Here is a 21107-nt window from a genome sequence, read left to right as displayed (position 1 = left end):
TAGGGAAATCTTTGGAAGTTTTCAGAAAAGTCAAGGCCCAACACTTAAAACATTAACCCATAGCATCGTCCTTATGATTCAGCCTGTTTATTCCTACATTGTAGGAAACAGTTAATGTACATTCAGTTTTCCCAGCTACATAAGCTCATCAAAACTAGGAGTGATTTCATTGTGGTTGGGGAGGGGGCAGTTTGTTTGGTTGGGGTTTTTTTATCTTTTTCTGTTTGTTTAGCACCTTCTGTGGCACCTGATACTAATATGCTATGACTGCTTATGTTATGAATTAGTAAGTGGGTGAATGGTAGATAACAGCAAAGGAGGAGATTGTTCACGTTCCTCATAACTCGTACATCTCAGTTAAATAGTTCTTTAAAGGTATGCCTTCACTGTGGAAGGCGATTATAAGAACAAGCTCTCTACCACGTGTGATCAGTTTCCCTATTGAAAGATCACTTGATACCATTAAGAGTTAGGGCCAGTGGTGAAGAAATTTTATTTTCTATAAAAACTTTGGAATCACTTTGAAAATAGCATTTTAAACATGTCTGCCATAGAATTAAAATTTTTTTTAATTTTGGAACTTTCTAAATATATCACTATTATTCTTTCTGTTGATTACTGAGCTGGCAGTGGGTCAGGTTTATTACAGTAATTTAATAACCCTAATAAGTGTAACTAATTTTGTAGCATTTAAATCACTTTTTTTATTTGTTTGTCTCAGCCCAGGAGAATCAGTGCAGTTTCTGTGGCAGAACGAGTTGCATATGAGAGAGGAGAAGAGCCTGGAAAAAGCTGTGGCTATAGCGTTCGATTTGAGTCCATACTTCCTCGCCCTCATGCGAGTATAATGTTTTGTACTGTAGGTCAGTAGCGTGTTTTATTTTTGCCTTTCACTTGGGGTGTACATTGTATTGTTTGTGAAGAAAACTTGATAACAGCACAGAATGACTGGAAATGATAAATCAAGAGCCCAGTCTCAGAATTCTTGTTTAAACAGAACTTTTGGCAGTTTTCCTCTTAGAGAGTATGATATACTTCTGGTTGTTGTAGCACAGAGCAAATGAAATCAACTTAGGTTACGAGAGTAACATCTTTTTCATACTCTTCATTAGACAATTGTGTTTGAGAGTACAAATCACTTTTTAAATAATCTATACCAGTGATTGTTTCTTTTCTAAAATGCTGGGGTTATAGTAGTTGAAGCATGGATGATTGTCTGGAAATTTTGTTTCTTTGCACTTTTCTGTACCTCCCTACTTTAACAGAAGCTCATCTCCAGTGTTTACTCTGATTTTCTTTTCAAGGTGTACTCCTAAGAAAATTAGAAGCAGGTATTCGAGGAATCAGTCATGTAATTGTAGATGAAATACATGAAAGAGACATAAATGTAAGTAACTTGAGAATTATAGTAAGGTACTGATAACTATGAATAGAAAGAGATGAAAGTAGAATATCTTTATTTCCATTTTCCCATAGCTTACAACTTCTGACAAAATTAGGTACTTTAGTCACTAAGATATTGGCCATTCTATTTTAGCAAAGTCATTAAACCCTTTTTTTGTTAAAGCAGAGCTGTAAAAGTAAAGACCTCTTATTGTAAAGTAAGTATAATTTCAGTGATCATTAAGCTATAGCATAATTCAGCGACTGAAGTGATTTATCACTGAATATCTGATGGAATTTTAATGATCAGTTTTTCTTTGAATTGAAAATTTGTGATAAATTTTATTTTTTTTTTTCTTTTGGCCATGTGGCTGGCAGCATCTTAGTTCTCTGACCAGCATTGAACCCATCCCCATAGCAGTGATAGTGCTGAGTCCTAACTGGTGCACCACTAGGGAATTTTGAAATTTAATATAGTTAACAGTGTTTTTTGGATGTTTGTAGTTGTAGTCTTTTTTGATGATAATAATACCAGAATTAAGAGAAAAACTGGAATTATTTTTCACACCCAATCCTCTTGGTTCTTATAAAACTTGTATAGAATTAAATTTTTATGCAGTTACATAATTCAAAGATTGATCCCATAAAGCAGGGACTCTTTTCTATGGCACTGTTTTAACCTATCCAAACAAAGATGTTAGTGGATGGACAGTAAGTCATTCAAACTATTGTCAAACTGCTGTTAACTTAAAACATTCATTGGCGCTCCTCCTTCTTAGCAAATCCTTCCATTGCCATTGTTGTTAATCAAATTTGTTTTACCGAAATTTTTATATCTATGGTTGTGCTACAACAAGTAAAAAGTTTGCCTGGATGACCTTTTTAAATACAAATCTAGCCGTTTGGTTGGATAACATATTTGCTGCTTTTGTCATTCAAAATCCTTTGAAAATGCAGGGTTCCCCCCCTCTAATCAAAACTAAATGTTTCAATATTATCTTTACTAATAGGTAACACACGAATGTTCTTCAAGTTTAAGTTATTCCAGATCATACTAGAAACATTATGGATCATTGTTACTAATTTCCCCCAAAATAAGTGGTTTTGGTTAGCTTTTCTTGAAAGCTTGTCAAGTCTATATTAATGTATTGTTCATTCAGTAAAAATGGAAAAACAACTTGGCAGAAACTTATGTTCTCTTTCAGATGAACCTAATCTAAACTTGTCACTTGAAGAGGGAAAACTCCAAAGAACTTAAAAGACCAATTATTAGAAACATTGAGCAATGTGGCTGGATAAAAAGTTAATATACAAAAGTCAGTTGCATTGTATACATTACCAACAGCTAGAAAACAACTAAAAAGATACCACTAATCAGAATGTCAGACACCCAAGACTGACTCCAACAAAAAGACATGCAGAACCTCTATAGGAAAAATAAAACTTCATAACAAAATACCAGAAAAGAGCAGGTTGTATTTATGGCTAGAAGGACTTAACGTCAGTTCATCTGAAGTTGATCCACATTTGAATGTAATTGTAATCATATTCCCAGTAGGTTTTTTTTAAATGGGATGATTGTAAATAGGGAAGATTTATGGCCAAAAATAACCAGGACTCCTATAGAAGGGCACAATGAAGGCTCTTGCTTTACGGATGTTGGGACTTAATTTGAAGCTCTAATAATTGAGATAGTGTGGCACGTGGGATGACGGTTTGACGGAGTAATACAGAGTATAGAAACAGATCGTGTTGTGTGTGGCTTTGGTGTAGTAGAATGAGTGATAGATGCCACGTCAGATCAGTGGGAAAGGGAATGGACCATTCAAGGAATGGAGCTGGAAACAAATGGTCATCTATAAGGAAATACTCGAATAGTTTTCGGTCCTTACCTCATAACCAAATATAAAGATCACCTACAGGTAGATAAGCATCTAAGTGCCAAAGCAGTTTTAAAACTAAGCTAGAATATGTAAATAGACATCTAAACAGCAGTACCCAGTAAGAATATAATGTGGCCCACACATGTGATTTTTGATTTTCTATCCTCATATTTTAAAAGGTGAAGAGAAATGTAAAATGAACTTAGTATATCTAAAATTTTCATCATGTGGTCAATATAAAAAATATATCAAGGTTTTTTGCATTTTCTTTTTCATGTTAGGTCCTCAAAAATCTGTGTATTTTGCTCTTAAAGCACATCTTAGTTTAGATCGGGCACATTTCATATCCTCAGTAGCCACAACTCTCTGGGGCAACAGTAGTCCCAGTCCTTCTAGAAGCATTTCTTAAAACATGAAATGCATTAGCCATGAAACAAGACTGATGTGTTCATCTAAATTAAGATCAGGTATTCATTCAAAAGATACTTTAAGGAAAACCACAAGCTTGAAGATTGCAATATAGCCAATAAAGGATTAGTAATACATAAACACCTCCTGCAAATTAGTAAGAAAAGTACAGATGGCTCAGTAGAGAAATTTGAAAGAGGAGTTACATTTGGCTAGTAGACATGATGTGATGTTGCGTCTCATTGGTGATTAGGAGAGTACAGACTAAGACCATAAGATACTTCTCCTTCACGTCCATTTGATTAATAAAATACAAGTGATGATGCCAAGTATTGAAGAATATAAACGTCATCAGGATCTCTTATCCATTGTTCCTGGTGGTTTATGAACTGGTGAAATGCCTTAGGAAAATAGTTGAGCATTATCTCCCAAAGTTCAACATTTCACACCCTCTGAGTACAGTTCCATACCTACACTTGCTCATGGAAACTTGGATATGTACCACAGGAGGTATGCACAAGAATGGTCAGAGTGGCGAATGTTTGGAAGATTAAGATCCTGAAAACAACATAGATACCTACAGAGGGTATCCCCAGAAATCTTATGGTGAATTAACGGGTATATACACACATTGTGATATTTAAATAGTTTTGTCAGACTGGTAACACACATGGGTGAATCTTAGCAGTGCTATAGTGTGTGAAAAAGGAAATCCCAAAAGATGACATAGAATATCGTACCTTCTCATAAAGTTAAGAATAGGTAAATTTTTTAAATTATTCATGCATATATATGTCTGTGTATATGTATTTAGATACACATATAGATAAGAGGAAAGGTATATGAAAAGGAATAATAAAAGATTCAGAAAGATTCTGGACATCATTCAAGTCCATCTGATGGACTTGAAGACCATATTGCCAGAGAAAAGTTTTGTCAGAGATCCAACTTTCATGTTGTTTGGTAGGTTGATGGAAACTACATTATTAAATAATAAGTGCCTTGGTCATTATTTGTTTAAATGGACTAAGTACAACCTTGTCAACATTTTTAAGATTAGGTTTACAGGTGATTGGAAAACTGATTATAGGCTCATCGTGACTTTCCCCCTTTCTCTAGTTCAAGTTTGTGCAACTGAAAATGTAAATTTCATTGAAAATTTCCTCTCATTAAATTTTTTTCTTCTCTCTTCCCGTACCCTGATAGCACTCATTTCGAATCCCCACAACGAATAGGCTACAGCTGTTAAAAGTACTGTTACTGCATCCCACTGTAATCCTTCATCTTACAAGCCACCTAAAAAACCCGATTTCACGATGTCTTGTGCTTATATAACTCAGAAGTCTTTTTAGGTGTATCTCAAGAGCAAGGACTTCTTAATTCATTTGTTTTTCCATTTGTGTTTATGTTTTAATAGACTGACTTCCTTTTGGTAGTGCTGCGTGATGTGGTTCAGGCTTATCCTGAAGTTCGCATTGTTCTCATGTCTGCTACTATTGATACTAGCATGTTCTGTGAATATTTCTTCAATTGCCCAATCATTGAAGTTTATGGGAGGACTTTCCCAGTTCAAGGTAAATATTGTGGGATTAGAGTGGGAGGGTGAACATTTTTTTGTGCAGTAGTGTGTAGCTTTCCTTAAGCCTAGAGATTAGAGTAATAATCTCAAGGATATTTAAAATAAAGTCTAAATTAGGGTATCCAATACGTCATAACATTCTTGGGGTTTTAGTCAAGCAGTAGTGAATGATCACAACTTGAGGAGTTTAGGTATCCAGTAAATTGTCTGTCCTTTACTTACAGCTAAACTTTTAAGGTTCTGTACAGTCAAATGTAAATTACTGTGGCCTATATATATTCATGGAAAATACTGTTAAAAGTTTAAGCTACCAGGGCCAAATTAACTAGAGAATCAATCTTTTGTAGAGCCGGAGCAGGCAGATTTTGAAATGAGGTTAACGTGAATGTTTGTCAAGTTCATGCATTTCTGATTGCTAAGAACTTCTTTATTTGGAAGATTTTTATCATCACCATTTTCTACGATAGTCATCTAGTAGCTTGGTTTTAAAAATGAATTATTTGGCACAGTCTAATTTGAGGACATGAAAATAAGCTAAAAAGTTTTCAGTGTGGAATGATGAATAGCTGTGTCAAGATGCTAACTTTTGAAATTCAAAAGGTAAGAGTAGCTATGAAATGAAAGTCAGTCCTCTCATATATATCATGAGGGTACAGGTTAGTAATTCCCAAATGGCTTTGCATGCATCCTGGGATTCAGAAAATAAGTAAATGGATGGCAGATGGTGAGAACCAGGTTAACTGCTGCAGTGAGAGGCTATATAGGTAAGTATGAGGGAAGACTTGAATAAACCCTCTGGTATTGGATTACAGTTGTAGACATCTGTAAGAACTCATGTTTTAATAGAAGTAGATAAATGCAGACAAATCTGGATCCATGAATTTGTATACATATATTTCCTAGCTTTGTCTGCCGAATACGCCTAGAAGTAATGACCTTCTAGTATGACACCCAGATCTTGTTTCCAATACCATTCTCCAATTATAAAGGGACCAGATGTCCTTAAAGAAAACTGATTCTGAGGCAGGGAATACACAAGATGAACCTGAAACATCCTTGTAGTACGAGAAAGTAAGGAAGTGCTTAAAAACAGTGAAGGAGTCAGAGGGACATAGGAGTCAACCTGAAAGCTCTCAGTGGCCAAAAATGGAATAGTTGGAAAAAAAAATAAAAAACATAATATTGGATTATAACCTGAAGTATAAAATAGGTATCCATGGGGTCGCAAAGATTTGGACACGACTGAGCAACTGAACTGATTAACTTACGCAGTGATTGAATAAATACGTGGGTAATAAAGACACAGCTCTCGTATGAAGAATTACAGAAAAAATTATGTAGATACTCTCTTACTCAAAAAAGTGACTCTCAAACTCTTTATATCTTCAGTGTGCTCTGCTTAATGACTTACTTCCAAAGAGCAGCGTAGGGAAATGGGGAAACAAGGAACTTGGCAAACACTGCCTCACCGTGATCAAGTTAATATCGCCAGTGATGAGTCATGTTGATACGTACTTTTGATATAATGTGATGAGAATGGTACTCGGGCTCTTTGGTGTAGAGGGGAAGTGTTTAGAGGATGAGACATTTCCGAAACACTTCTGGAATGCTTCAAAGAACCTCAGGAGCATAAATGATCAGTAGATGTTCCAGCCTTTGCACTGAGGTCCTTCTGAGTAGTAACTGAAAGGAACCCATTTTATAAGGATGGACTATGGTTTATTATTAATTTCTGTCCTCATGTAACACACCACGGGCGTATACAGCATAGAGCACCATATGCAGTTTCTGAATGTTAGTGGATACCCTGACTGGCTTTGTGGGAACGTGTATGTATAAGAGATACTTCACCCTCCTTCAAGGTTTAAGAAATGGGAACACTGAGTTTGGTTGGGAAAACAGGTTTTTGCCCCTGAAATTCCTTGGCAGTTGTGAAGAATCAGATTGAAGGGCAAGAAAGTAATTTTGAATTGTGAATTAGAGGATGAGTTTTAAAGACTGCTCTATTCTGAAAATTGCTAGCGATTACTTACCCGACTGTATTGTCCTGGCAGAATACTTTTTGGAAGATTGTATTCAGATGACCCACTTTGTTCCTCCACCAAAGGACAAGAAGAAGAAGGATAAGGACGATGACGGTGGTGAGGATGATGATGTAAGTGAATTTTATGAAGAATTTTCGTTGTGGGCAAAATTTTTATTACAGAGAATGATTTCAGTAAAAAGATACAATGAGTTAGCATTACAGAAAACCTCTAAAGTTGACTATAATGTCTATCTTGGAATTCGCTCATGTATTTTACTCCAAAAAATTCCATATTCGGTGAAAAGTTTTTTTCATACGAGTTTTATCTCTGGCATAAAGGTTTTTTAAAAAATGGAAAGAGTATATTTAGTAACTCTATTTTGTATGACTTTGCTGCTCTGTTTTCCATGAGCCATAGCATCTGGAAAACTGATAGGTATAATCGTGTTCCCCATCCCAGATGTACTGAGTCAGAATACACATTTTAAGAAGATCTCCAGGATATCTTAACCTTAACCTTTACTGTACGGTGTTTTAAGAAGCAGCAGTTGTAGTCCTTGGTTACATAGACTATGTGGTGATGACATCAGCACGTGGAGAGAGTATTAAAGTGGGGGATATGAGGGATTTCCTAAGAAGAAACAGGAAAGAAAAGTTGACACTTATTTCATAGTGCTTAAGAGTTGGACCGGTAATATTTTAAAATGCGTCTGGAGTCTGGAAATGTGACCAGAATGAAGACTACAAGGCAGCCAACAATGTAGGATATAATAACATAACCTCAGGGTTTTTTTTTGAGGATTGATATTTTTAATCAGACGATTTGAAGATATAAGTGAATTGTGAATTACATTCTCAAATCTTCTGATGAATTAGAAAGTTTATGGGGGGTTGGGAATCATAAGTTTGTTTCTCATTACTGAAGGTTTGGGTTATCTTTGTTTCTCAGGCACACTTTTTTGGAAAATATCAACCATAGTATTTCAGATGAAGGTGATCCAATATCCTGTCTGCAGGACTCATTTTAGAATTAAAGGACTTAATATTTAGGGTGAGATGAGTCTGGAAATTACACAGAGAAGCATTGTGTATATATAAAGTAATTATACAGTAATGGATACAAAGAGAGGATCATAGAAGCAATTCATTAATAGGTAGGGAAAATATTTTTGAAAAACCAAGTTTATAGTCAGAGAAACTTGGTAGAAGGAGCCATTTAGTAGTTTCAGTCAAATGAATTTGTGTTTGAATTTTAGTCATGTCCTGTGGGACATGTTGGTCAGAAAAATTCAATAAGCCAGTATGCAGTGATTTTGCATTTTTAAAAATTGAATTTCTTCTATATGCTAAATACAACTAAACAGCTAGAGATCATAAGGATATTTAGGTGTCATTTGAACATTGAGAACACATCTAATTGTGAGCTGTGGTGATTGAGACAGTCCAAAATATGTTTCCCTATTTTTTGCAGGCAAATTGCAACCTGATCTGTGGTGATGAATATGGTCCAGAAACAAGGATAAGCATGGCTCAACTGAATGAAAAGGAAACTCCTTTTGAACTCATTGAAGCTCTACTTCTGTACATTGAGACCCTTAATGTTCCTGGAGCAGTGTTGGTCTTTCTGCCTGGCTGGAATTTGATTTATACTATGCAGAAGCATTTGGAGATGAATCCACATTTTGGTATGAGTCTTCCTTGAATTCTCAACTACTTGAGAGTGGAAAATGAACGATTTTGCTTGTGCCCTAGCCAGTATATAAAAACAAAGTTTAATGTATCAAATTTTTATTAAAAAAGTGCATAATGTAGGCAGTTAAAATAGGCTCCCTTTTAAGACCTGAACTTTTCCATATTGTACAGGAAGCCACCGGTATCAGATTCTGCCTCTGCATTCTCAGATTCCACGAGAGGAACAGCGCAAAGTATTTGATCCAGTACCAAGTGGAGTAACCAAGGTAACAGGAATTACAGGGTTGCAAGTGCCTTAGATATTATACTAAATGATACAGACCTTTAAAGTGCTATCTAAAAAAGTTGTAAGTGATCTAAATTGAAGAAGAAAAGCACAGGTCTTTTCTTCATGGATTTAGTGGTTTTTCCAGTTATTCAGTCATTGAGTGATTTTTTTAAAAAAAAAACTTCTATAATTCTATTGTCACTTACTGCATAGTCAGATCATTCTTTTTGAGTACATAATAAAATATTTTCCTAAGTTTAATTTTTTAAATATCATTTCTTCACAGATTATTTTGTCCACAAATATTGCTGAGACAAGCATTACCATAAATGATGTTGTTTATGTCATTGACTCCTGCAAGTAAGTTCACAAGGAACCCATTGCCTGGGATATAGAAATCTTTAGAAAGTTCTATGTAATGTCTAAAGTCAGTTAACAGAATCAGAACACTTGATTTTTAAAACTCTTCCTATTCTCTTACCATCAAAATTACTGTGCTGTATCTGTATGTACTGAGTTACAGGCTACTGAGTGATTCTTAGTGTTGATCGTCATATCCGTTATGGTGGAAAGTGACAGAGCTTAACATTAGCTTCTGGCTGCTTCTCACTATTTTTATCTGCTGGTGTTTTTCTCATACGCCATTGGCTGTTTCCATTGACCACGGCAGTACAACAGTGTGCTGTTCGGTGTGCAAAGATCTCCAGTATTTAGGTTGTGACAAATGTACTACTTGGAGGACACTCACTTAAGAATGAAGACTTCGTATTTGTATGAAATGGCCTAGGAAAGAGCCAGGGAGGCACTGTGTTATAGGTAAAGTAATACACAGAGAGGACAGAAACGTCAAAGCTTAGTTCTGTTTAGCCAGCTTGTGCTCCTTGTCTTCTCTGTATAGTCCCTAAGCCTGTCCTGGAAGTTGAAAAAGATTTGCCAGTGCCCATGCCAGGCAGTGGTGACTAGAATGTGGCTCTCTTGTGCCAACCTCAGTCATTTAGTGACAGCTGCCTATGTGTGACATTGATAAATTCTGAGTTTGCTACAGGGCTCCAAAAGTACCTTGCTGACAACGCTTCGTGAGGTCATTGGAAGTACTACATATTCCGGTTTAGCGCATAGTCTTTAGATCATAGGTTGCCTAACAGTTACACTAAACTTTGGAATAGAATTGGCTTACTTAGTTACCTATATGTGCCAAATCCTGTTTAAATGCTATATGTTCGTTAATTCACATAACGTTTATAAAGAAAAGCACTATGAGGTAGGTGCTAGTATTATACACGTTTTCAGATGAGGAAAATGAGTCACAGAAAGATTAGTAACTTGGCCAAGATCATCCAGCTGGCAAGTGACACGTGTGTATTATATCACCTCTTAGTAGTTTGGCAGCTTAGAGAGTGCAGTCAAATTCTTGGTGCTGCTCAGATGGACATTGCAGGTAGGCCTAACTATCTGGAAAGCACCTGCCACTTAGTGGAAATATAATAGCCATGTATTAACGTGAGTTTTAGAATTAACCGCCCATTCCTATTTAGGCAAAAAGTGAAGCTGTTCACTGCTCACAACAATATGACCAATTATGCTACAGTGTGGGCATCTAAAACAAACCTTGAGCAGCGGAAAGGACGAGCTGGCCGTGTACGCCCTGGATTCTGCTTTCACCTCTGTAGCCGAGCTCGTTTTGAGAGGTAAGACCAATTCTTGAGTGAAGAAGGAAGATTTTCTTTCAGCCTTTTTACACACACAGCCTCTCCCCACACCTCTGCCCTGACATAACTTAGTGAACTCAGTACATAGTGCTTTCAGTTAAGTTCATTGCAGGAAGCTTAGCTTAGATATAAGATTATGGTGAGAATGAGATGAAATTAGAAATTATCAACAGTGGTATATTTGATACTTGTGTACTGTTTGTTGATAACCTTTTAAAAGGTGTGTTTTCCCTACCAAAAAAAAAGGATATATGTGCATTATTCTGGCACCACATAGGGAGTACTGATATTTACGAAATGATTAGCTTTCTGAAAAAATATGTTAAAATGATAACACTTGTTCATAGACCCCACAACCACCCAGCACATCACCTCTGTCTTATGATCTGCCTCATGTGTGTGAGAGACAGAGGGCATTGTTCACCTAAGGAAACCAAAACCTGAGGAGCTTAGCAGACTTCTCCAGTGCTGAAATCCAAGTCTGTTGATGCCTTGTCCATTTCCATTTATACCACAAAGCCTTTTGGAGAATGTTAGTGGATGAGACCAGTTGCTTTAGAATACTTCTCTGGGGCGTGAGTGCACCATCTTCTGTTTGTTGGCTCTCCAAATAAAGTTGTTATTCCCTGTGTGCCTCCCAGCACCGCACCCCCCCACCCCCCAATTTTTTTAAATAAAAAAAAGTACTCTCCCTGAATTATAGACTTAAGATATCTATTTAGTTGTATGTTTTCTGGAAATCAGTGCGGTGTACATTAGCTTTAACAAGTTGATAATAAAGGTAAGTTAGGGGTGTGTGTGTATTTACCACAACGAAGAATTGTGGGACAGGACTAATTTAGGTCTAGATGTATATAACACAGTAAAAATCAGAGCTTTGATTTGCTTTTATACTGGTAGCATGGCTCCCTAGTAATTGTAAATGTAGGTTTATTTGAGCATCAGAAATTAATGCAGGCAACTGGCTGCAGCGTGATACTTAGTTCTTTTTAAATGTTGGATTCTCCCTTGAACTGAAGAAACATCTTCGAGTAAAATCAGCTCACAGCTAGTAACAGCATGAATAGATGTGAGATTTTTGTTCTTTTTTTCTGTAAGATAAAGTATAGGTATGCTGTATGCGTTTATGTAAACCTGATTTAAGCTTATCCAAGTCTTGCCAGCAGTGTAGGCATTCACCTCCAGATGGTCCCTCTGAATCTTCATTACAAATAGTTATGTAGAATAAGCCTGAATTAGAAATGTAGGGACCTGTATTTTAATATTATTTGTATCTAATGTATCACATAACCGTAAACATTCACTCTATTGAGGCCTTTATTTCCCCATTCTACAAAATGAGAGTAAGTTCCTTACCCTTTTGTGTGTCTTAGAAAGGTAGTATAATGCTAACCCCATAGGACTTGTCTGAGAATTAAGTATGTCAGCAATGGGAAGTGGTGAGAACAGTGCTTGGCACACAGTAAACTCTCAGTAAATACTATTATTATTGGTAATTTATTTTTAGTAGTTTTTATTAATAAACTTTTAAAAGGTTAGAAAATCTTATCCAAGAGAGTCTTTGTAGTAAATGTAAGTGTTCTTTGGTAATTGTGGAAGGATGAGGGAAGGGCCTGATTAACTCTCTGCAAAGTTTTTGTTAATTAAACACATGTGTACACAAAAGAAGATGGTTATTTTATGCTTATTTTCTCTTAGACTTGAAACCCACATGACACCAGAGATGTTCCGAACACCATTGCATGAAATTGCTTTGAGCATAAAACTTCTGCGTCTGGGAGGAATTGGCCAGTTTCTGGCCAAGGCAATTGAACCTCCGCCTTTGGATGCTGTGATTGAAGCAGAGCACACACTTAGAGGTACTCACAAATACAGATCTGCCTAACTCATGTGAATTATACCATCTGTCTTGTCCTGACAAATAACACTTCACAAAGGAGTCAAGAAGGGGATACAGTCCACAGGACTGCGATAGTAAAACTTCCAGTGTTGTTTAATGTACTTAGTATGATCAGTATATAAAATGAGCAGTATAAGGTAAGAAAGGGGGAATGTGAGTCTCATTTGGGGAAAAAAATGGAGAAAAGGTAGATGTTATTTCTTCACCAATATTTAAGATCAGACAGTGAATTATCCATGATGCCCACAGCATTTTATGTACATCTCTTAGAACCTCTGTGTTTTCTAATCACACTTACAGAAGCAGTGTATAGTGGAAAAAAATAAAAACATTGGAGCCAATTTGAATTTTTAATCTCATGCTCATCTGCTATGTGAACTTCAGAAATTTATTCTCCAGATTTCATTTCTTTCTAAAAATTATTAACAGATGGTGTCAGACTTGTTATAGCATGTTTTATGCACCTGTTATAGTTAATACTGTGCTTACAGACTTCTCGTGGACTATACTCAGCTTTACAGCCTACAGGGCCTAATTCTAGTGCTTTCCTCATGTTAATTTTGTTCTGTTTTTGAGTGAAGAGAATTGTTGATATGGGCATGATGCCTGGCAGTTGGCTTGACAAATGTGACAAATGATGAAAACTTCAGTCAGTATTTGAACCTTAACCTGTAAAGATAAGTTTCATCTTTGCTGGAGTTGAAGGGGTATTTGTTACTGTTTCTGCTCACAAAGAAATCTCTTCCCACAGAGCTTGATGCATTAGATGCCAATGATGAGTTGACTCCTCTAGGACGAATCCTGGCTAAACTCCCCATTGAGCCTCGTTTTGGCAAAATGATGATAATGGGCTGTATTTTCTAGTAAGTGCTTTGTTTTATTGTGTACAGTTAAATGGTAAAACTCTTTCAGAATTTTATCCCCCTCCCAGTAAAAACAGGATGGCCCAAATAGAAGAAGAAAATAAATATTCCTCAGTAGAGAAGTGGCATACTTCAGATACTAAGGAAAGTATGAAATGAGAAGAGACTATTATAGTAGACGGATACCTGGGCCTAACTTGTTGAGACGAAGAGCACAGATTTATCAAAAGACAAGTCCTTTAGCTGTCTAAGAAAGAGAAAGATTAGGAAAACAGGTATATTTGGTTCACAAGTTTTGAAGATTAAGAGATTTAGTAAGATGAGGGAGAATGGGAAAGGAAAATATAATACTTGGTCAATTTATGGTAAATAAGCATCCATTAACATCAGAGCTCATTATGTTTTTTTCTTTTTGTATCTGGAGAGCAGCTGTAAAATTCTTTTTTAAACCAATTTCAGTACTAACAAAGCGATATGATAGCCAGTAAATACCCTGACCCACAATTGACTATACTGCCCAAGTTGCTGGAGCAAGAATGTGATTTAGACTGAATTTTCCTGTCTCTTTCAGTGTGGGAGATGCTATTTGTACCATCTCTGCTGCCACCTGCTTTCCAGAGCCTTTCATCAGTGAAGGAAAGCGACTGGGTTATATCCATCGAAATTTTGCTGGAAACAGATTTTCTGACCATGTGGCCCTTTTATCAGTATTCCAAGCTTGGGATGATGCTAGGTATGGACTTGAAAGACAAAGATTTGTAAGATTTGAATGAACTGTCTAGTTTGTAATCTCTATCTAGTTCTTTAGGCTTTGAGCATAACTTCTTAACCTGCTTGTTTAGAATGGGTGGAGAAGAAGCAGAGATACGTTTTTGTGAGCACAAAAGACTCAATATGGCAACACTAAGAATGACCTGGGAAGCCAAAGTTCAGCTCAAAGAGATTCTGATTAATTCTGGATTTCCAGAAGGTAAGATTCTCATATCTAACCGTAATATTATACATTCACATGGACATGGACAGTGCAGTATATTTTAGCTTTAAGCGTAAGGCCTTTTGCTTTTTTTTGTATTCCTAGCTATTTTGTAGTTTTTTGAACTCTGGTGATAATCAGTTTTTCACATTAATTGAATTTTTTTTAAGGATGCAAAAGGTTATAATGTTCAAATTACAATTTTATACAAAGATGATTAATAGATGTTTTGAGAATTGTGCTACTTTGGGAGGGTTTTTTGTTTTATTTTTATTGGATTATAGTTGATTTACAATGTTACGTTGCTGCTGCTAAGTCACTTCAGTCGTGTCCGACTCTGTGCAACCCCATAGACGGCAGCCCACCAGGCTCCCCCGTTCCTGGGATTCTCCAGGCAAGAACACTGGAGTGGGTTGCCATTTCCTTCTCTAGTGCATGAAAGTGAAAAGTGAAAGGGAAGTCGCTCAGTCGTGTCCAACTCTTCGCGACCCCATGGACTGCAGCCTACCAGGCCCTTCCATCCATGGGATTTTCCAGGCAAGAGTATGGAGTGGGGTGCCATTGCCTTCTCCAACAGTGTTATGTTAGGTTCTGCTGTACAGCAAAGTGAATCAGTTATACATTACTGTCTTTTTTAGATGGAAGGGTGTGTTTTTTCCTAATCCATTTACTTTGTGAAAAACACAGGCTTAGCCTTTTGCACTTCTAGAATGAGCACTTTGTTGAATTAGTGTCAGGTAGTGGTTTGTAAAGTGATGTATTAATTTGCCGATCTGTCCATTCTTAGATGTGAAGTAAACTCTACTGTGTTAAATTTTAATTGGCTTTGAGTAAGGTTTTAATGGACAGCTAATCATAGAGGACTTTGATACATGATATTGGAATAGTAATCCAACTGTTCATTTCTTGTGTGAATTTGAACTATTGTACTTCTCCAACTAGATTGAGACAGTTAATATTCTGAAACATTGAGAATTGAAACACCAGAAACAGCTGATTGAGAGACAGAAGGACTACCTTCTGGGCCATATCGAAATAACTAAACATTTTTCTAGTGTTGTAAACTGACTAAATTTGTACTTTTTAAAATCAAAATCAAGGAAAATAGGACATTGTTGTATGATAGACTCTTTACAAAATTCCTGATATGCAGATATGACCCCCATTTTACAGGTGAGGCAGCTGGCATGGAGGTTTAAATTACTTGTCCATACTCATTCAGTTCAGAGGTTTATAAGACTGGGATACAGGCTTTTTGGAACAAAGTTTATCCACACTCTTACCATCATACTTTCCATGTGATGGGCTGGGCATAAAGCATTGTTTGGGTGAAAACATCAGCGTTTTTCTAATGTGTTCCTCTGGGTCACCATTTCATCTTCTGTAGAAGGAACAGCTTTTTAAGAGCAGCAGGTGGAACACTGGTCATACAGTCTAGCTCTAATCTGAGAGGAGATGGTTAATTGGGGCATTTTTTTTTTTTTAAGTACTTCAAGCTTACGTGGTGTCTACAAAAGAAAACAGGTATTTTAATTTCACTAAAATTGTGAAGACTCAGCAGAATTTCTCCTTGCATTAATCTGAGTGTAAGAATGCTGTGAACAGAGGCAGTTAGATGGGTTATTTGAAAAAAAGATAGAATGAGGGAAGAGTTAATTCTTATAACTGTCATTTAGTTTTGGTAAATGCAATGTGAGAGTTAGCCAGATAATGATTTTTTTTTCTTTTTTTTAATCTCTTTCCTCTTAACAGAGTGTTTACTCACACAAGTGTTTACTAACACTGGACCAGACAATAATCTGGATGTTGTTATCTCTCTCCTGGCCTTTGGTGTGTACCCCAATGTGTGTTACCATAAGGAAAAGAGAAAGATTCTCACCACTGAAGGGCGTAATGCACTTATCCACAAGTCATCTGTTAATTGTCCTTTTAGCAGCCAAGACATGAAGTACCCATCTCCCTTTTTTGTATTTGGTGAAAAGGTAAGAAAAGAGAAGTTTAGAAAACTTTTACATTTAAAATCCAGATTACTTTTATTAATGTGTAGTGGGGACATGAGTTTTAGTTCATTATTATATGGTAGTTGATTGACAGTTGGAATGTCAACTTTTTCCTCTTGCCTCTTTATCTTCAGATTCGAACCCGGGCCATCTCTGCTAAAGGCATGACCTTAGTCACCCCCTTGCAGCTGCTTCTCTTTGCCTCCAAGAAAGTTCAGTCTGATGGACAGCTTGTGCTTGTAGATGACTGGTATGGATTTTCAGATGTGGTCTCACCTGAATTCTTAGAATTGAAATGGAGTGGAATTCAGCTGCTAATCTATTTGTGAAATATGGCAAAATTTGATGACATAAACAATGTGTTTTATAACAGTGTCTTTTCTTGGAGAGTAGTATATCTTAGGCTTATGGTTCGTAGTTGATAGTGAAGTCTTAAATTGATGATATTTGTAGAAGGAGATGCATTAGATCAGAGGTGCCCACCCTCTGGGATTTAATACCTGATGATCTGAGGTGGAGCTGATGTAGTAATAATAGAAATTCAATGCACAGTAAATGTAATGCACTTGAATCATCCCAAACCATCCCCACCACCACCCCGGTCTGTGGAAAAAGTATCTTTCACAAAAATCGATTCCTAGTGCCAAAATTTAGGGACTGCTGCATTATTCATTGGAGTCCCATCCACTGCCATAAATACCAACCACACTAAGGAGTTAGAATCTAATTGGAATTTGGATGCCTCTTTTTTATGTACACTTCATATTGCTTAGAGACTGGTGTCTGTGTAGTAAGCACTTGGCAGAATTGAACAGAACTTAATGGTTAGTAGGCTCAGTCATATTTATGAAAATTTACAGAACTGAGTCTCTTATTTCATTCTTTTACTGGAGGCTGAAGTGATCTATATTGCTAAGTATTTCGCTTGGTAGACTTTGTGGTTTACAACTGCTGCCAGTAGCTAGCAGTGAAATTGAAGAAGTTCGTTTAGCTTTTTGTTACTCTTGCAAGTATTGGTACTTGGAAAAGAAGTTGAATTTGCCATGGGTGAAATTGGGAGATAATAGTCTTTTTCTGTGTGTACCACCTCTCGTTTTTAATCATTTTTCCCTAATTTAGGATCAGACTGCAAATATCTCATGAAGCTGCTGCCTGTATCACTGCTCTTCGAGCAGCCATGGAGGCTCTGGTTGTTGAAGTAACTAAACAGCCTGGTATCATCAGCCAGTTGGATCCGGTTAATGAACGTATGCTGAACACAATCCGCCAGATCTCTCGGCCCTCAGCTGCTGGTATCAACCTTATGATTGGCACTACACGGTGGGTACCACAGTAACTTTTCTTTGAACTAAGCAGAGGAGACAGTAATCTTACTCCTACGTTTAGTTTATGGAGGCCTTGTTATTTAAGTTAAAATTCTATACAAATTATAAATGAAGTTTAGTTCTGGTTAACACATTCAGAGAAAAGAGTGTTAATGATATGTTACACCAGTGCATGCTAGAAATAGAAAGAGACCTTGGAAGTACATATAGAGTCCCGGATCGGTCCCATGACAGGAAAAAAAGTGACAGACCCAGACATTCCTCTTCGCACAGAACTGCTTTGCCATCTCTACAGGAAAAATGATGAGAGGTTAAATTGCTGCTGCTTCAAATGAAAAGCATCAGAGTTTAATCTTTAAAATGTTTTGTTTGCTTCATTTTTTTTTCACCTTTAAAAATTTTCTTTGCCCTCTGCTTTTTACTCTCAAAATTTTTGATACTTGTAGAAAAGGCAGAACAGTAGTACAGTGAGCATTGTTAGCTTGGGTTTCACTGATTGTCAGCACTTTGTGACATTTGCTTTGATATATATATTACACACATACTTTTGCTTAATCATTTGTGATTCAGTTGCAGGTGTTATGACATTTTAGATCAAGAACATAGCTACAAGTCACACCCCAAAAATGTGTTACAATAATAGTATCTAATATACAGTCATTAAAATTTGTCATTCAAAAATATTTTTCAATCTCCCCATCAAAAATAACTTAACTGCATTTGGTTTTAAAGTGTTAACTTACTATACAGAAATGCTGTGTGCTTTATGGATTCTGGCATTCCATTTTGGTTATAACTGCGTTAACTTTTGCTTTGAATTAATCAAAAATCGTACTTAGGGCATGGCACACTGTGCTGAGTGCTTTTCTGATATTAACTTGTTTTAATACTTAATCCACCTGTAATGTAGGTAGATCATTATCCCTTTTAATATAAATGAATAAACTAAGCACAGGGAAGTTAAAACCCAAGATCATCCAGCTAGTGAATGGTAGAGCTGGATTCTCAGACAGGATAGCTCCTGAAACGGTGCTCTCAAATAACTGTGATCTGCCTACCAGGTCAGTTGTACAGAATTATTGAGAAAGAATCTTCAGAAAGAAAGAAGGAAAATACGTGTTCCAGACATGATATAAATTCAGTACTCATAGATGTTTAGGAGATATAACTTTTGTCAGGAAGGGGTGATGATCAAGAAGGTTTCACATATAAGCTGCTCTGTGAAGGACAAAAGGCCAGGAACTAGTACGGATGGGATAAAAATGAGAGGTTAGGTTGTGTGAATAAAATGGTGGTCTGAATTACAGTCAGGGGAATTGAAATAAGAAGTGACTAGATTAGTGAGGTGAGGGAATGTAGACAGATCCCACCATGTTTCTGGCTTGAACAGCAGCTGAATTGGTAATGCTAGTGTCTTAAGAAAAGCTGCACAGGAGGGATAAGCAGATTGGGGTATGTTAAATTGACATTTTGGTGAGACATCTTGATTTTCTGCAGTTTTTCATTACCCTCCTTTGCCATATGAAACCGATTTAGATGTAAGTAAATTACCCAAAGGCATTTTGCAAAAACATTTTTCAGAGTTAATACAGGAAAATATTTTGTGGTAAAGGTCAAATAATTTATTGCCAGGTCAAATTATTACTTTCTTAGAATGCCGTATATTTGAGATGAGTGAAAGTTGTAAGCACGTGCCAAAATTCTAAGATTTTTAGAATGAACCAGTAAGAACTGTAGAAAAATGGATGTTTATAGATATGCCTCCTCTTGTGTCTGTCTTGGAGTTAGCAGATTTATTTCAGCTTAATTTGTGCATTTGGATGTATTCCCTTTGTGTATTTAATTTTCAAATATGACTAAATGTTAATATTTTGTGACTAGTTGAGAAGTATTCAGGATGCTTTGCTGAAGTGGTGGTTTTGTGCTTTTCCTAGGTATGGAGATGGTCCCCGTCCTCCCAAGATGGCTCGTTATGACAATGGAAGTGGATATAGAAGGGGAGGTTCTAGTTACAGCGGTGGAGGCTATGGCCTTGGAGGCTATGGCACTGGAGGCTACGGAGGTGGTGGAGGCTATGGTGGTAGAGGAGGCTACAGTGGCGGTGGCTATGGGGGAGGCTCCAACTCCTTCCGGGGAAGCTATGTTGGAGGTGGCGGCGGCGGCGGCGGCGGTTTTAGAGGGCTTTCCCGAGGTGGCTATAGAGGTATGTCAGGAGGAGACTACAGAGGGGAGAGTGGAGGAGGATACCGAGGATCTGGAGGATTCCAGCGAGGAGGTGGCAGAGGGGGCTATGGGGGTGGCTACTTTGGACAAGGAAGAGGAGGTGGAGGCTATTAAAGTTTAGTTATGTCAGTGTCTCCATAGACAGTTAAAAAAAAAAAGCATGCTACCCATTTTCATTTGCTGCAAGTAAGTAAACCCATTTCCACCTGTTCTGTAGTTCATTGTAGTTTAAACTACTAGACATTTAGTTATATTAGTGATTTTGTTTATATTATGTAAAAGATAATCTATAATAAAAGTACCACAGTTTGTATTTTTTTTCTTTCAGGAGTTGAGAATTGTCTTTAAAATTAACTTGATATTTTCTTGATTTTAGTTTAATACAATAGAAAATAAAGTATTACATTGAATACTGGCCATGTATAGTTAATTGTTGGTCTTACACATTAGAATAATTTTACAATGCCAGTTAATTACATTTCGTTAGTTTTAAACATCAGAGGAAAAACTGCTTAATTTCATAACTATACCAACTGATGTCATAACCTACAGTAGTTAGAATAAATAGCCTTGGAATGCTGCTGTTATTTTTGCTTTAAATACTGGCCAGTACCCAATTGACATGGATCTCTATACCTGAATAAAACTTTTGACCAAGGACTGAGTATTTTTACTTTTTCCCAACCTTTGTCTTTGAAAAATCTAAGACCAAGGTCAGCGTTCTCTTTTTCCTGGTTCGTTTCCAGTATTAAAATTAATTTTAAAATTAAAATTTAAAAATTAATCCAGAAAACTAAGGTAAGCAAAGCTTCATCAGTGCATAATATTTAGGTGTTTGACAAATAACTACATTAACATGTATTTCAAAGGATGTT

At 36.6% G+C, this 21107-nt stretch overlaps 1 protein-coding gene across 8 annotated transcripts in view; it reads left to right on the top strand.

Annotated features, from left to right (window-relative positions):
• The window catches only part of DHX9 (DExH-box helicase 9), a 37957-nt gene extending 17068 nt beyond the window's left edge, over positions 1 to 20889 (top strand). For all 8 annotated transcript variants that reach the window (XM_081492533.1, XM_081492535.1, XM_081492538.1 and 5 more), the window contains 16 exons: positions 722 to 863; positions 1305 to 1387; positions 5092 to 5248; positions 7308 to 7408; positions 8751 to 8964; positions 9143 to 9237; positions 9526 to 9599; positions 10775 to 10927; positions 12647 to 12807; positions 13600 to 13711; positions 14283 to 14444; positions 14554 to 14681; positions 16437 to 16666; positions 16819 to 16934; positions 17804 to 18004; positions 19944 to 20889. In XM_081492533.1, coding sequence (XP_081348659.1) covers positions 722 to 863; positions 1305 to 1387; positions 5092 to 5248; positions 7308 to 7408; positions 8751 to 8964; positions 9143 to 9237; positions 9526 to 9599; positions 10775 to 10927; positions 12647 to 12807; positions 13600 to 13711; positions 14283 to 14444; positions 14554 to 14681; positions 16437 to 16666; positions 16819 to 16934; positions 17804 to 18004; positions 19944 to 20346 — 2532 coding nt within the window. In that variant the 3' untranslated portion in view covers positions 20347 to 20889. The remainder of the gene's footprint in view (positions 1 to 721; positions 864 to 1304; positions 1388 to 5091; positions 5249 to 7307; positions 7409 to 8750; positions 8965 to 9142; positions 9238 to 9525; positions 9600 to 10774; positions 10928 to 12646; positions 12808 to 13599; positions 13712 to 14282; positions 14445 to 14553; positions 14682 to 16436; positions 16667 to 16818; positions 16935 to 17803; positions 18005 to 19943) is intronic.
• The last annotated feature ends 218 nt before the right edge of the window (positions 20890 to 21107 follow it).

The sequence above is a fragment of the Giraffa tippelskirchi genome, chromosome 5 (assembly GCF_054371585.1).
Source record: "Giraffa tippelskirchi isolate mGirTip1 chromosome 5, T2T-mGirTip1v1.2.pri, whole genome shotgun sequence".
Classification (NCBI taxonomy): domain Eukaryota; kingdom Metazoa; phylum Chordata; class Mammalia; order Artiodactyla; family Giraffidae; genus Giraffa; species Giraffa tippelskirchi.
The sequence above is the reverse complement of the archived record's forward strand: the minus strand, read 5'-3'. Positions and strand labels throughout refer to the sequence as shown.